This window comes from Zalophus californianus, chromosome 9, assembly GCF_009762305.2.
Source record: "Zalophus californianus isolate mZalCal1 chromosome 9, mZalCal1.pri.v2, whole genome shotgun sequence".
NCBI lineage: Eukaryota > Metazoa > Chordata > Mammalia > Carnivora > Otariidae > Zalophus > Zalophus californianus.
The window spans coordinates 1,813,153-1,828,354 of NC_045603.1; the positions used below are offsets into that span (position 1 = coordinate 1,813,153).

At 57.6% G+C, this 15,202-nt stretch overlaps 1 protein-coding gene across 2 annotated transcripts in view; it reads right to left on the reverse strand.

Annotated features, from left to right (window-relative positions):
• Positions 1–12,345: 12,345 nt before the first annotated feature.
• TAFA5 (TAFA chemokine like family member 5) overlaps positions 12,346–15,202 on the reverse strand; it is a 200,324-nt gene continuing 197,467 nt past the window's right edge. For both annotated transcript variants that reach the window (XM_035729078.1, XM_035729079.1), the window contains exon 4: positions 12,346–14,370. In XM_035729078.1, the coding sequence (XP_035584971.1) occupies positions 14,362–14,370 (9 nt within the window). In that variant the 3' untranslated portion in view covers positions 12,346–14,361. The remainder of the gene's footprint in view (positions 14,371–15,202) is intronic.

Genomic DNA, 15,202 nt, shown 5'->3' on the forward strand with positions numbered 1-15,202 from the left:
CACTTTATCCCGTCCATCCGTCCCGATCCTTGACTGGAGTGTTTATTCTATTGGTACTGAGTGTAACTGCCCACAGGCTTGGAGTCTGTGGTCCCTCCATGATTTATTTTCTCTTGTCTCATCTCGTTTTTCTTTCTACATTTTTCCTTTCCTGCCTTCTTTGGTGGTCATCAGATAGCTTTAGCATACCACTTTATTTCCACTTTCCACCTTTTACGTAAAATGTCTTTGCTCTACTTTCTAGTGGTTATCCCAGGGATTATATTATGCTATCACAATCAATGTAAGGTCAATATTAAATTCTCTATTTCTGAAAAACGTGGGAACCTTGGGACAGAGTATTTTCTATCTGTACCGTTCATTGCTTGGGCTAAATGCCTGCATAACAAAATAAATAAAACCTCTGTACGTTTGAACCCAGCAATACAGTGATAACATTTTTATTTTAACCAGCCACATGTTTTCTACAGAAAGGAGGAGATGACACACACACACACACACACACATACTTATTTATATTTGTATAATGCTTCAGGAGTTCTTGCAGTTACGCATGCTGGTCAGTGACCGTTCTCAGCTTTGTTTTACTGGAAATGTCTTTATTTCACATTCTCTTTAGAAGAATCATTTTTGGGGATGTAGAATTTTTGGTTGACAGATTTTGCCCTCCACACTTTGGAGGCATCTGCTCCACAGCTGTGGGCTCCTTTGCTCATGACAGGGAGGAGATGACAGGAGCTCATGGTGTCCTGCCCCTCTGCGGCAGGTGTCATACCTCTCCTGTGCTTTTGGGATCCCCTCTCGTCTCTGTCTTTCGGGGGTTGGACTGACACATTCTTGGTGGTGGTTTCTCGTGTTTACACTGCTTTGGGTCATGGGTCTGCATGGGTCTGGAGGTCCACACTTTCCCCAAATGTGGGAAATCTTGGCCATAACTTCTTCTTTTTTTTTTCAAGATTTTATTTTATTTATTTGACAGAGACACACAGAGAGAGAGGGAACACAAGCAGCGGGAATGAGAGAGGGAGAAGCAGGCTTCCCGCTGAGCAGGGAGCCTGATGCGGGGCTCGATCCCAGGATCCCGGGATCATGACCTGAGCCGAAGGCAGATGCTTAATGAACGGAGCCACTCAGGTGCCCCTTGGCCATCACTTCTTCCCGTGTTTTTCCTACACCGGATTTTCTCTTCTGTTCGGGGCTCTAATTCCACCTATGTTGGACCGGTTGATGTTGTTCCAAAGCTCTCTGAAGCGGTTACGTTTTTCTTCAATCATTTTTCTGTCCCTCAGATTGGATCATTTTTATTGCTTTACCTTCAGGCTCCCTGCTTCTCTCGTGCTTTCTACAATCTGCTGTGGGTCCATCTGGTAAAATTTTCCATTTTCTGATACTGTATTTTTCACTTCCAGAACCACCATTCCGTTTAAAAAAATTTCCACTTCTCTGCTGAAATTCTCGACCTATTCGCTCATTAATACCACATTTTCCTTTAATCATTTAGACATAGGACTACTTTGAAATCTTTGCTAAATACAACATAAAGGCTGCTCAGAGCTGGTTTCTCCGCCTGGATTTTTTCCCAAGTACAGGATCACAATTAACTGCTTCTTAAAATTTCAATGGAAAGACCATCATTCTAATTAATATGTTGCGGGCACTCTGAATGTCTGTATTTTTCTGAGGGTTATTGGTTTTTGTTATGGAAGGCCATTATCTTGCCCACGCTCAAACTGTGAAATCTGTCTTCCCTGAAGTGTGTAGCAGCTGATGTCTCTGCTTAGGGCTGTTGCTTTCTGGTTTTGACTTCCAGCTGAGCTTTCTAAAAATCCTGACCCCATGTGTGTGCATCCTACACCTGCACGGGGCAGCCTACTCCTGAGCATTTGGACAGGGTTTACACTTGGATTTGGGGGCTCACCCACTCTCACAGTCTCTTGCTTCTGAGACTACCCTTACTTTCACTTCCTCCGGGCACCCTGTGCTCTTCCTTTGATGCCTCAAGCCGGAAGAACTTCCCTCCTCGGCTGCCTGGATGGTGTCGGTCAGGGAACGCCCTTGATCAAAGGCACAGAACGCTTGTGCCCACCGCCAGAGTCATCTCCCCTCTGCCTTCTGCCCGCGTGCCACTCAGCCAGGGATTTGGGCAAAGCTTACACGGATTTTGGATCTTGACCCCTCTGTGCCCCTTACTAGCACACACCATCCTCATGCCCACGGTTGTCCTGCTGCTCTGAGCCCTGACACCTGCTCCCTCAGGCTGGCAGGGCTGTGCTCTTCTAGCAACACGCTGGGGGTCTGGGGAGCAGCCCCAGGTAAGAAAGCTGCAAAATTGCAGTTCCTACCCGACACAGTAGCATCCCTGCGAAAGTAGGTTCTGCTCAACTTCTTCCTGCCTTTATCCATCTGCCCAGAGCCTTGAATGGTTGTTTTGAAGAACTGGGCTCACACCACATAACATTTACCCCAGGAAGGACCCGTAACCTGGTCCTTCTTCTACCAGCATCCCCACCCACCTCCTGTCGCCCCCTATTCCTTCCTGAACCTTCTGGACCCTTCCTCGGACCACTGCCCGTGCTGCCCCATCCTTTGGAGGAAGAGTCTCTGAGGAGACTGAGACATTCTTTCAGTTTTTATTTTCCTGCAAGTGTCTTTATGTTACCATCGTCTGAAAACTATATCTTCACTAGACATAGAGTTTTGAGTTGGAAATGTTGATTTTTCTCCCCAGATCTTTCGAGATACTCTGCTGTTCTCTGGCCTGGTTGTCTCAGAGCCTAAGAGCAGTCAGGGGCCCAGCAATTGCTCTGTGTGTCTGTGCCATGGGCTGAGCTTGGCAGCGTGTTTCCTCTGCCCATCTCAGCAGGGTCCACGACGGCTTATCAGCTGGTAAGCTGGTTGCATCCTCCTGGTCAGAGGGTGCTAGAGAGTCAAGAGTGGGCACATTCTAATGAGCCAGCACCTTTTCAGTATCACATTTACTATTGTTCGTTTAGTTGAAGGGCATCATGTGAGCAAGCTCAGTGTTGGCGTGGGACCCACAGGGGTTGCGGGATCAGTTCATGGTCTATTCTCACACCCTCTCCCCTCACACCAGGCCATTTGTCTGCAAGTGTCCAGGGTGGTATAGCCATGCTATCCTGCTTCATAGCAAATGCTGATCTGCTGTGGTGCACATACCATGGAATGTTCTAGAACCCAGAGCTGGTTCTGCAGGGGACAGTTTGGCTACAGAAAAGTTAGTCCTTTTTGCTCTCAAAGATGCCTCTCCTTCACAAAGAGCCCTGCCTGTGACCACCATACCCCTCCCATGGAGACTCCAGCCCTGAGATCTTGGGACCTAGAAGCTGCAGGGTCTTCAGAAGAATCCAGGCACATCCGTGCTGATACTTCCCAAGCTTCTGCCTACAGACACTCAACAAACATTTATTCCAGCAAACATCTGGACATTCCTCTAACACATGCGTGGAGAGAGCTCTGGAGATGCAAGGCAGGAGAAGCTCCTTCCTGGGTGCCTTGCAGCATGCAGAAGATGGAACAGAGGAGACACAGGTGCACCTCAGGCTGGGTGGAGGGAGCGAAGGGGAAGAGAAAAGCTCCCCAGGGATCCGTGTGTAGAGGCAGGAACAGGAGCCGTTCCCTGAAGGGGCAGACATGGAATGTAGACCAGGAGAAGGAGCATGGCGGCAGCTCAGGGAGAGTTAGGTGGAAGCTCATCTGAGCCCTGCCAGGGAAGGTGAGTATGCAGGAAATGTAGGATTCGGGCTCTGGGTGGCTTTTGCTCCCCGGGGGCTCATGTCTCCTCCAGCTTGGCAGAGGCTACATTAGGCCAACTTGTTGCCCATCCTGTTCTTGCTCAGGGAGGCTCCTCAGTGCCTCTGAATCTGCAGGACACAGGTTGACCCATACGTGTCCTGGACTCCACATGCCTCCTGAAGGAGGTGGGTCCTGGGTGCTGGGCCACTCAGGTCCGTGGCCGCTCTGCTCCTCCATGGCCACCTGCACCCCCTGCTTGGGCCCCTGTCTCGGTGGTGGGAGGTCCGTCTTCCCGGGCTCTCATTCAAGGTTGGTTGGCTCTCACTTTCTGGAGAAGGAAATGGTGGACAGAGCCCAGGAGATGATGCTGTGGTGGCGTCTCTGTTTCCAGCACATCCACTGGGCTGTCACAAGCATCATCTGTGTGAGAGGCCATGTGTCCCGTCTGTGCCCTGCAGGGGAGGAGGGACGTCACGCGGAGGTGTCGCCGTGGTGTGGGGCGGCCGTGGAGGCCGGCCATGAAGACAGGGAGTAAGTGCCGGCTGGGGTTTCAAAGAGCTGGAGTGGACAGGAAAACAAACAGAGCTGCAAACTTCTGTTTCCAGCACGCCCTGAGAGCAGGACACTGCAGGTGGGGAGCAGGGCGCCCAACCCCAGAGGTTCCCAGGCTTCCCGCTTCCCATCGGCTGCAGGGCGTTGCTGTGCTTCTCTCCCCCCTCGTCCCAGGCCCCGTGTGGGAGGTGCCCATCTGGGGGCACCAACGTCGAAAAAGCGAGCCAGCGCGGACGGCGGGACTGGATGGCTCGTGAGACTGTGTTGGGAGAAGGTCCGAGTGCTGCTTGGCCCCCTGCGCAGGGGAGGCCCTGGCCAGCGTCCGGCCCCCGCCACCCCCCCTCCCCCCACAGGGCCAGCAGGGCAGGAGGGGACTTCCCTGCTGGGAGGAGCCTCGTTCTGTTGACAAAAGCGCTGTCATCTTCCCAACCCCGCTCGGTGACTGTGCCCAAGAGGGTCCATCAGGCAGGGGGACCACCCAGGTGACTTAGACCTCAGCACAGGGGACTGTGTGACCACATGCCATGGCCGCCCTCACTCCACAGCAGGGCCACGTGCTGGACACGGTGGACTTTCTTCTCTCGCCTCTTTCTGTGGTGGCTTAGTAACGTCCCAACAGCAAGTAAAAATGAGGGGGGGAGACGAGGGGCCACTGGAGTGGTTTGCGCGGCAGCGACAAGGGCAGACGTGTGGCTCAGCCCCAGGACTGAGTCCTTGCTCCTGTGCATCACGTGTCATGGCTGGGAAGGTGGACGGCGTATGCAGAGGTGTGAGCACAGGTGTGAGGGTCACTCTCACCCTTCCCTGGGAGGGAGGAGGGGCCGGGACACCGAGGCCACAGCTGCCTGCGGGCCCAGGTTCTCCAGCGGAGCCCGGGCTGGGGCTGGGGTCCTGACGCCCCCAGACCCCTTCTGCTGTCATTATGAGCACTGGGTCCAGCTCTGGGGAATGGGGCCGCCAGGTCCCCAGAGGCCTGATTCCTGGGAAAACATACTCATCCCCCCTCCCAGCACCTTGGCCGGGGCCGCGGGCGCCCCTCATCCACCTCGCAAGCCGCCGCCTCTTCTGCAACTCAGGCCCAGGGACGCGGAGAGCAAGCCTGTATTTCTGATGTATCTCGGCAGCAGCCGGCGCCCCAGGAAGCCGAAGCCTGGGGTTTATGTGTCCATAAAGTGGTGCTGGTGACTTTGCTAAAAGAGTCTGAGCTCTGCTCTGAGCAAACACCAAAGACGGCATTCTTTATGCCCCAGCAGGGATCACTCAGACATTTATGAGCAAATGAGAAAAGATGGTTATAAAGGAAAGCATTTTTCACTCTCATCTTTGCCCTTGACCACCTCGCCCACCTACTGCAATGTTCGGCCCGGCCCAGAGGCCATGGGGTCAGCCCAGCACCAAGCAGGGCGACGGAACTTCCCGTCTGGAGACCCAGAGGAGCAAACCCCTGTCATCAGTGGCACAGGCTGCCTGTCAGAGGCCCGGCCCTGCCTCAGGGCCTTTGTACCTGCTGCAGCTTCCTTCAGAAATGCCCCTCTGTGGACACGGCCTCAGATCCCTCACACCCGGCCAGAGAGGCCCACCTGGCAGGCCATATGCAAGGCAGGCTCCCCACACTGCCTGGCCCCCCTTCTTGGAGGCTCCATTTACCATCTGCTTGAGGGTTGTCTGTCCCCCTGCCCTCCCAGCTGCGCCGTGCTGGAATGTGAGCTCCACGAGCACTGGTGTGTGACCTGTTCTGCTCTCTGCTGTCCCTCAAGGCCTGCGCCTGTGCGGAGCTCACATTAGCTGCTGGATGGGCCTGTGCAGGAAGAGAGGGGGAGCAGTGAATGAATGAATGATGCCTGTCATCATCTAGATGAGTGGCACCTGCTGAGGAAGGCCAGAGGGCGGCGGCCCTGGGAGCAGCAATGGCCCCTGGGGAGCGGTGACCCCACGTCTGGAGGGTTCCCCGGTGCACCTGCTCCTTAGAGCACCTTCTCTCCATCCACGTTTCCTTCTCCAACCTTGAAACAACGGTTTCTTTGGGAGTGCCTGTTGGACGGTGCTCCCAGGGTGATTCGGCTGCAGGCCGTGTCTGTGGCGGGGCCTCCTGGGCGTGGTCCCCTCTGTGCCTTCTGGTTTGGGGACTCGTGTTTGGGGGACTTACGAGAGGGTCCCATGTAGCTGAGTGGAGGGTGTGTCCTTGCCACATGCCCAGGACTGGAGCAGGCAGGGCACACATTCCTGCCCCTGAGGCCCCGAGGAGCCCCCGCTCCCCGGAGACAGGCCAGGCGCCACCTCCTGGGGCCAACGGCTGGGACGGGACGAAGACATGCAGACACTCACGCACAGAGACACACAGACACCTCCCAAGATCGAGCAGCTGTATCAAGGCCAATCAGCAAAACAAAAACGTCTGTGGCTTAATCTGGTAAACAAGAATGTGGCGGTGGCCCATGTCCAACCACCCCACCGGCTCCCCAGGGCAGGTGTTTCCCTGGAGCAGCGGGTGCCTGGCCTGACACCCACCGACCAGAGGGGCCCCCAGAGGGCTGTTTGCAAACAATATTGGCCAGAAAAGGGATACACCTGGCTCCCCTCCTCCACTGAGAGCTTTGCAGAATGACATTCGATCCTGACATCACCTCTGCCCCTGAGTAAAACTCAGCCCCTCCTGGGGCAGAGCCCACCCGCCCACGGGCCCTTCCTGCTGGTCTTCACCAAGGGAGGGGTCCTGGTTCCTGCAGGGTGGGGGCGCCACAGCTGTAAGGGCTGGACACTGGGGGCTGCAGAGAAAGGCCCAGACAAACAACTCGGGATTCCTGTCCTGTGGCCCTTGGCCTTGAATATGGAATACTGAAACCAAAGCAGCACCTGTGAGCAAAAGCAGACTTTTCTGGATAAAAGCAACCAAGTTAGCCGGCCCTTGACTTCCTCCCGTAGGAGCACAGAGAATTCCCCAGGGGCCTTGGGCTCGGAGGGTGTCTTCATTCTCTGCTGGTATCGGTTCTCCTGTCTTCCTGAAAGCTGACCCTGTACCCGCGGAGCACTCCCTGTGAGGACTCCCGCCCCTCAACTGCGCTGACCTGGTGATTTAGGGGCTCTGTAGTCGTAATGAACGGAAAGTTTATGAATCCAAAGCAGAAAAGTAAGTTTAATTATTTGAAAGTCAGAAAGCTCATTTTCTCCCAGTGACTTACGACATTTGGCCTCCGAGCCTCGGGAACCTACATGAGGGTAAAATCGGGCTACATTTTAGGGATTAAATTGATAACTTGACCAAATCGATTTCATTAGTGAATGTGTCATATTTGCAGTTAATGATGGCGATCCCCGAAATGGGAGCTGACAACCACTGTTGAAAAACTGGGCGGATGGAGATTACATCAAGCCGGCAGCCGGGACCTGCCTTAGCTCTTGGCTCTTGGCTCGCACCACGGCCCGCCCTCCGCACCCAAGTCATCATCTGCCCTTAGTCTTACTGTTCCACGTTCACCAGCCCAGAGAGGAAGGAGGCTCCTTGTCTGCGTCCTTGGCAGGTGCCAGGAAGGGTGACAAACTGGGGCCTCCCCAGAGCATCGTGGGGTAACTCCTCGGGGGGGCGTCCCCATCCTCCCCAGAAGCACAGCCCATCTCAGCTGCTCCTGGAAGATGATGTCGTTTCTAGAAGACGCGGGTGCTTCCTTGATGCTCATGAAACCCAACCCTGCTGTGCTCTCCTCCCTCCAACCAGACCAGGCAGAAGGGAGGCCAAAAGGCGGACCCTGGGGCTCTTGTTAGTGTCCACAGTTAGCAAGCGCTCCAGGCTTCCCTGGGCTTTCGGCCTGGTGTGGCCCCCCCTTCTCTGGGGCCATGCTTGGACTGGCAGACCCAGCCCTGGACAGGCCCGTCTAACCTCACTTGTAGCCCATGGGCTGTGGTGCATCCACCCTCCCAGGGAGGGAGGGAAGTCGAGGGCTTTGCCAACGGGCCGTGTGGCCCCCGTCTGGCCGGGAGCCGACCTTGCCACGGTCTGTGCGGTATCGGACGGAGCCTCACCCTCCTCCCCTCTTCTCCCCAGGGGAGCATTCGAGTCCTGGCTGTGACCGTGGGCTCAGCACGAGTCACACCATCTCCCTGGGAGTGGGAGCCCTTCCTTCTCCTCTGTTCCCAGGACTGAGGTCAGGCTCAGGGAGAGGGTCACTGGGTGCTTCCGCGTGGAAGTCGGTGTCTCGCGTGTGGAGGACGTGCCCCTTGAGCAAATTGTAGTCAGGCTCCTGGAGACCCAGGCCCAGGCTAGCGCGACCTGGGGCGTTCACATGCCCTTGCTGAGACGCTCCTGCCCTTGGTGGCGACGCCCTCAGCCCCACTCTGATGTCGCTGGCTGTGGGCCCCGCCGTCGGGGAGGGACTCTGGCGGCCCCGTCCTTCCCACGGCCCTCGTGCTGCACACCCTCCCTAGCATCTCAAGCACAGAAAGCACTGCCGTCTGCAAAGTGTGTGGGCACCGTGGCGCTGGAGGACGGGACCGGATGGTGTGGCGGGCTTGGGGGCTGGGTACAGCTGGGCTCGCTCCTCGGGCCTGGAGGGAGGCTCTCTCCCTGAGCGAGACTGCGGGGGGATGCAGGGCAACATCATCAGCAGATCCACCCACCCAGGAAGGAGACTGGTGCCCTTCCAATGGCGCTGGCGGGAGGGATAAAGGCGGTGACATTTGAAAAGCAGAAAATATTGTGGTTATTATTTGAGACTAATTCCAGGACTCTGAGCACAGAAGGAAGAAATAAGAGATATACAAAGTGCAGTGTATCTCCTAAATTAGCCGACAACTAGATGGACACGATGTGCATGCCCACGAACGTGGATCCACCAGCACAGGGAAGGGGCACCAAAAACCACAGACGTCCATGGGACGTGTCCATGGGCTGGTGCCTGAGGCTGGCGGCTGGTGCTGGGCACGAGGACTGTGTGCTCAGATGCTGGTGTGAGCCGGTGGGGGGCGGGGGCTAAGAGACAGACGGACACACAGACGTCTGGAAACAGAACACGAGGCTCACGCACTAACCCTGCCAGGACCTCGTTTGGAGACCCAGGCCGTGTTGAGATGCTGCCACCGGCAAACGCAGCATCAGCAAAGGGCCTGCGTGAGGCAGGCGTGTGGGTGCGTGTGATCCACCCTACAGCCGTGTCCCACATCTGCACGTGTCCCTCCCCACCCTGGGGGCCGGGGAGAGGCTGGGGGCATCACCGTGCGACACGTGCCCTTGTGGACTTTCAATTTGGTGGGGAGGCCATCTGCAGGTCACGGCGAGGGGGTGAGGAGTGCCAGGTGGGCACATGGGGGGCAGGCGGCCAGCCAGAATCCTGACACGGGGACTTCTGGACACGTGTGCGTGAGGAGGGTGGGTTGCTCTCCCCCGCCGTCCAGAGGTCCCAGCCCTGCTCCCTCCCCGGCCAGCCCCTCACCCATGGCACCACCCCCTGGCCGTCTCCCCAACCTGCGCTCACCTCCCAGGACCTCTCTGCTGAGTGGGAATTGCCCCTCCCCCACCCCAGCATTACTTCTCCCTGGGTTGGCCCGAGGGGCAGCGGCAGTGGCTCAGGGGCCCTCCGCGGACCCCACACAGCCACATAGGGCCCAGCTCACCAGTCCTGCTGGGACCTGTGACCACCTTCAGAGCAGATGAGCTGGGGCTGGGGAGGGATGCACGGGGGCCCCCACCTCTTCTTGCTGAGCCCAGCACCCTGAGAATCTCTGGCAGCCTGAGTTTCTGACAGTGGGTCCACCATGGGAGACCCCGTCTCAGCAACCCTTGGGATGGATGCTTCTGAGCATGAGCTTGAGGTCCCTGACCTTGGCGGTCCTTGAGGTCGGGAGTCATGGAGGGTTCCTCCTTGAAATCCTGGCTCACAAGGTGCTTAGTACAAGAAGGTAGTGGTGAGAAGGGCACTCGTGGACACACACACAGGTGGACACACACACACACGTGGACACATACCCACAGGCATGCACACACCACTCAGACCACAGATGCCCTCCTTGCCCCTGAGGCTGAGCGTGTCCACTGTTGGCCTGGCCGGCCCAGGAGCTAGGCTGGAAGAGGAGCGCCCACCTGATGGCAGCTGCAGGGTGATGCTCTGGCCACGGAGGCTCGCTGGACCCCGACAGACAGGCAGAGGGGCGGTTCCGCTCCCCCACAGCCTGGGCTCACGTCAGCACCTGGTCAGAGGCAGACAGGGGGCTGTGGAGACCAGCATTAATGTGGCGGCAGGATGGGGTTCTGTGAGAGGGCGTGCTAAGGGGTCACGCGGTGGGCTGATGGAAGCTTTCCCGCTAGTTAAGGATGTCCTATGTGCCACGCTGGCCACAACCTCTGTCTCCCTTTATCTTCAGAAAAACCCAGTGAGCTCAGCACAGTTCTCTCTACTCCACCAATGAGGAAGTCGAGGCACAGAGAGGAGGTGTGAGCTGCCTACACCATGCCGCTAAATCACGACCCACCCAGCCAGGCAGCCTCCGCCAGACCTGGGCCATGTCCAGGGCCGTGTCCAGGGCTGTGTCCAGGGAGCGTGGCCTCTGCCACACCACTGCCATTGCCCCGGCTCAGGCCACCAGAACCGGTGGGCTGCAGGTGTGGCCAGGGTGCATGCGGTGTGGAGGGCTGGCCCGGGGCAGCCTCTGGGCACCTCTCAGCCTCTGCTCACGGCACGGTTGGGACAGGGCACCATGGAGGGAGCACATGCTGTGCAGACCACGTGTGGCCATGCCTACAGCAGTGAGGTGGCCCTCACACCCTCGTTCAGGCTTTGGGGCATTCAAGCCAGAGAGAACTCTGCCCCAGCCTGGAAGTGGGCGGCAATCATGGCTGTCCCGTTCGGTGCATGAGCAAACTGAAGCCAGACCGCTCAAGTCAGCAAGGCAAGAAGCCGAGGAGGTGGCTTCCTTCATCATGGAAGCCTTGTTGCCAGGGCTGGAGGCTCGGTGTGTCTCCCCCGATCACGGACACGGACTCACGGGACACTTCTCCCCGCCAGGGGCACTGACTTGGGAGAGGGGAGGAGGGGAGAGCCATGCTCAGGTGAAGGTCAGCCTCCAAGAGTCCGGGCTGTTTGTTATGCAGCCTGACCCAGCCCATCCTCACTGATACACCTCTGGCTCTGGTTGGAGGCGGTCATCCTTATTTGTATGAACCCTGGTGGTCATGAAGCTCATTATCCTTTTCTCTAGCTTCACTGTTTGTGTATTTCCCTGCAACGCACCCAGAAGACTGGGGAATGGTGACGTCGGGCCCCCAAGCTGTGTAAGCAGCTCAGGTGGCCGAGCCTCCCGGGAACTCCTACTCCAACCACATTTCCTCCCTGCGGACTGACTCCCTCCTGCACCTCGGGCTTGTCCTTCCTCTGCATGGAGGAAGGAGGCGTGACCCTGTCCTGGTCACGCGGGACTGTCCCGTCTGTGCTCTGATGGCAGAGCCCAAGACTGCCCACCAAGGTGTGCCCCTGCTGTCCAGGGAGTCCAGGGGCCACTGCTGGGCCTGCACTCTGCCCCCTCCTCCCTCCCAGGACAAGCCCGCTCTGTGCCACCACAATGCCGCCAAAGGCCAGGGACGTCTCCTTAAGCTCAGGAGCAGACTTCAAACTGCCTTTGACTGACCCACCCAGCCACAGCCCTGGGGCTCATGTTTTATAAAGAGCGGCCAGAAACGAACAGATGTGGCTTTTCCCAACCCCGTCCAGATTCAGCCCTAGGACTCTGGGCGGCAGAAACGGTCTGAGGACAAAGACCACTCTTTGCAGATCTGAGCAGATTTCCCGGGAAAGGGGAAATCTTTTTGACATGGGTCTCCTTTGGGGTTCTACTTTTCTGTGTCCGGGACTTGGCCGCCGTGTGGGAGGGGGTGGGCACTCACACACAGGGTGGGGGGATCCCCAAGTAGCTGGAGGCCGGGTGCTGTCCACTCGCCAGGGAGGGGCTCCCAGAAGAACCGGACAGGTCCAGGCAGGCCCGGGAAGGAGGACCCTGCCAGCCACGCCTGCCATGGCCCCCTCCCAGGACATCCCAGCCCGCGAACAAAAGCCATGCTTACCAAAGGATTTTTTCTTTATTTTCATAATTTAGCTGAATCAACACAAAATTGAATACTGTAAAACAAGGAAAAAAACGCTGTAACATCTTAAACCTCCAGTGTCTGCCTCCAAAGGGGTCTACACTTGCCGTGGGAAGACACAGGCTCAGGGAGGTGGCAGAGATCCCCCCACGGCCACTGCCCCGTCTGCGCTGGGAGCCCAGCACCCACCGTATCTCCCTCTCCAGACACTCAGGCCTCTGAATGTGTGGTGACTGGAAGGGTAAATTAAATACTCATGGACATCGAAACGGGTCTTAAATAAATGGGTCTTCTCTCCTATCTTTAGTCTATGGGTTGCTGGGACAGCTTCTATATATTTATTATTATTATTTTTTTTTACTTTTTCTTTCTTTCTTTTTTTTTTTTTAGTAGCATAGAACTAGCATAGTGCGCCTGTTAATTGGACCGTCAGGTAGTATAGTTCTGCACAAACTCAGGAGAATGAAGGACCCCACGGGACCACGGCCTGGTCCAGGGACGGAGACGCGGAACTGTCCCTTGCTCGTTGGGCCCGGCGACCCCGTGCTCCGGGGAGGGTGCGGGAAGGTCAGGCGCCTGCCATTCTCTGCAGGGCGGCCTGCCCCAGTGACTCGGCGGCAGACGTGAAGACAGAGAGGGAGCGGGACATCGACCAGGAGAGGAGGTCGGCGGCGGCGGCCTCAGAATCTGCCCGTGGGGGAGGGTCACATAAGGGACACGGTATCCGTCGGAAGGGGTGTGACCGACAAATCGCGCACTCGGCCTTCACCGAGCCGGGCCCAAGGCGGGTGAGGAAGGCCACCTCCCCACGGGCACCCGCCGCAGCTCCTGGGACGTCAGGCACGTCCTCGGCGGCTGTCCCCGGAGTCCTGCCTGACCGCGCCCGGCTCCCCCCGTGCCCACCCCGGAGCCCTTCAGAGACACCAGCGCTCCGCCTGCCAAGCGGGCCGACCGGGGGCTACCACATTAATTGTTAAATAGGATTTTCTACAAATATACAACATATAAAAACTGTTAAATATATAACTTTAGGCTTTGCAAAATACATTTAATGATCTCTTCCAAACAAGTGTTACTTTAGGTTTCTTTAATTTGCTTTCTGGAGCTAAATGGTGTGTCGAGCAGACAGCAGTCACGGGAGACCCAACATGCTCTTGGCGAATACTGGATTATCCCACTATCAGAAATGAGCTGTAGAGAGGCATGTTTAACTGGTTAAAACAGAAAGTGATTTTAGTCGGTCAAGTCCATCTAAGTACAGAGGAGCAGGGTGTGTGCGGTGGTCTGTGTTCCCGGCGAGCGGCGCTGGCCCGCGGGGTCCGCGTGGGGGCATCACTGGCCGGGCCCTGCAGGGCTGCCGTGGTGTCCTCCGCAGGCTCGGCCCCTCTCAGTGCGCCCCGCAGTGTTCGTGGAGGTGACACCTGTGCTGGGGCCGCCCTCCGCGTCCCACCGGGGCCGCCGGCATGTCTCTGCCCCCGCGTCCCCCCGGCGAACCCAGGGACTCTGACGGTGAGGGCGAGTCCAAGTTAAAATAGATTTTGCTCTTTGGTCTATTGGGTATACTGAAAGGGTACGAAAATAAAAGTGATTCGCACAGTCTGGGGGGCGAGGAGAGGCCTCTTCTGAGCCCGAGGGCCCGTGCTCCCCTGGGCCCGGCGCTGTCCTCCTCTCCCGGGCTGGCTGGGTGGTCGCCCCTGTGGCTGCCACCTCGTCCTCCTCGGAGAGCACAGCCCAGGCCGCGGCCAGGGAGGGCGGGTGAAGCCAGGCTGCCACAGATGCCCAGCGTGGCCCCCGCTGTGTGGCCCAGGCCAGACTCCTCGCTGTGGCGGACACGCTCAGCTCAGGACGCCAAGGAAGTGGGCCGTCCTTGACGGGCGGGCTACAGAGAGACGGAGGGCGGGCAGATAGCGGACAACAGGTGGAGTCCACGGCAGACAGAGGACCGTGGCTGAGGTGTGGCCACTCCCGGGGCCCCTCTGGGGCTGCGTTTGTCAGGAGACCTGAAGGACAGAGAGAAGAGAGCGTCAGCGCCATAGACACCAAGGGTCCCCACTGGGAACGGACAAGCCCAGGACACGCCCACCTGTCTGGCCTCGTGCACGGGGCACAGCGCATCCCAGAGGCCGGTCCTCCTCTCTCCCCGACTAAGGCCTGCACACCTGCTCGAGGACATGACACTAGACTCAGGCTACACCTGCCACACGGAGCGGCTCCTGGAAACACCGGCCTTCCTCTGTGCATGGTGGGGACCTGGCCCCCCTGGCCTGGGCATGACCAGAGAGGGCTCACGCCCCGAGCACTGCTGGCTCAGGACACCACCTACGTATCCTCGGCCCTGTGCCATGTACACAGCAGGTGTTGCATAATTGCACGGTGATAAGTGATAGGAATGCATGTGTCACACACCCGTGGAGCCACCGGGAGGCCACAGAGGTGAGGTGGCATGCATGTCCCCCAAGGTCCCTGCATCCCAGAGTCCCAGGAAGTCCTGCCACGTAGGCTCCCTGGCTCGTGGCTGCATCTGTCCTGCACCTGTCACGTGGCCCTCCTTTTCGTCCCAAACCTCACCCTGGTCTCTCTTACAAGGACGCCTGTCACGGGATTTAGAGCCCAGCCAGGGCCAGAACAACCCCATCTCAAGACCCTTAACTTAATCATATCTGCAGAGACCTTATTTCCAAATAAGGCTGCATTGACAGGTTCCAAGTGGCCACATCTTTCTGGGGGGCTACTGTGCAACCCAGTCTAGCTCATCTGACCAGCTGCCCCAACTCAGCCCGTGGATCCTGACCCTGAATCTGGTCCACACCCTTCACCTCCAGTCGCCCCGAT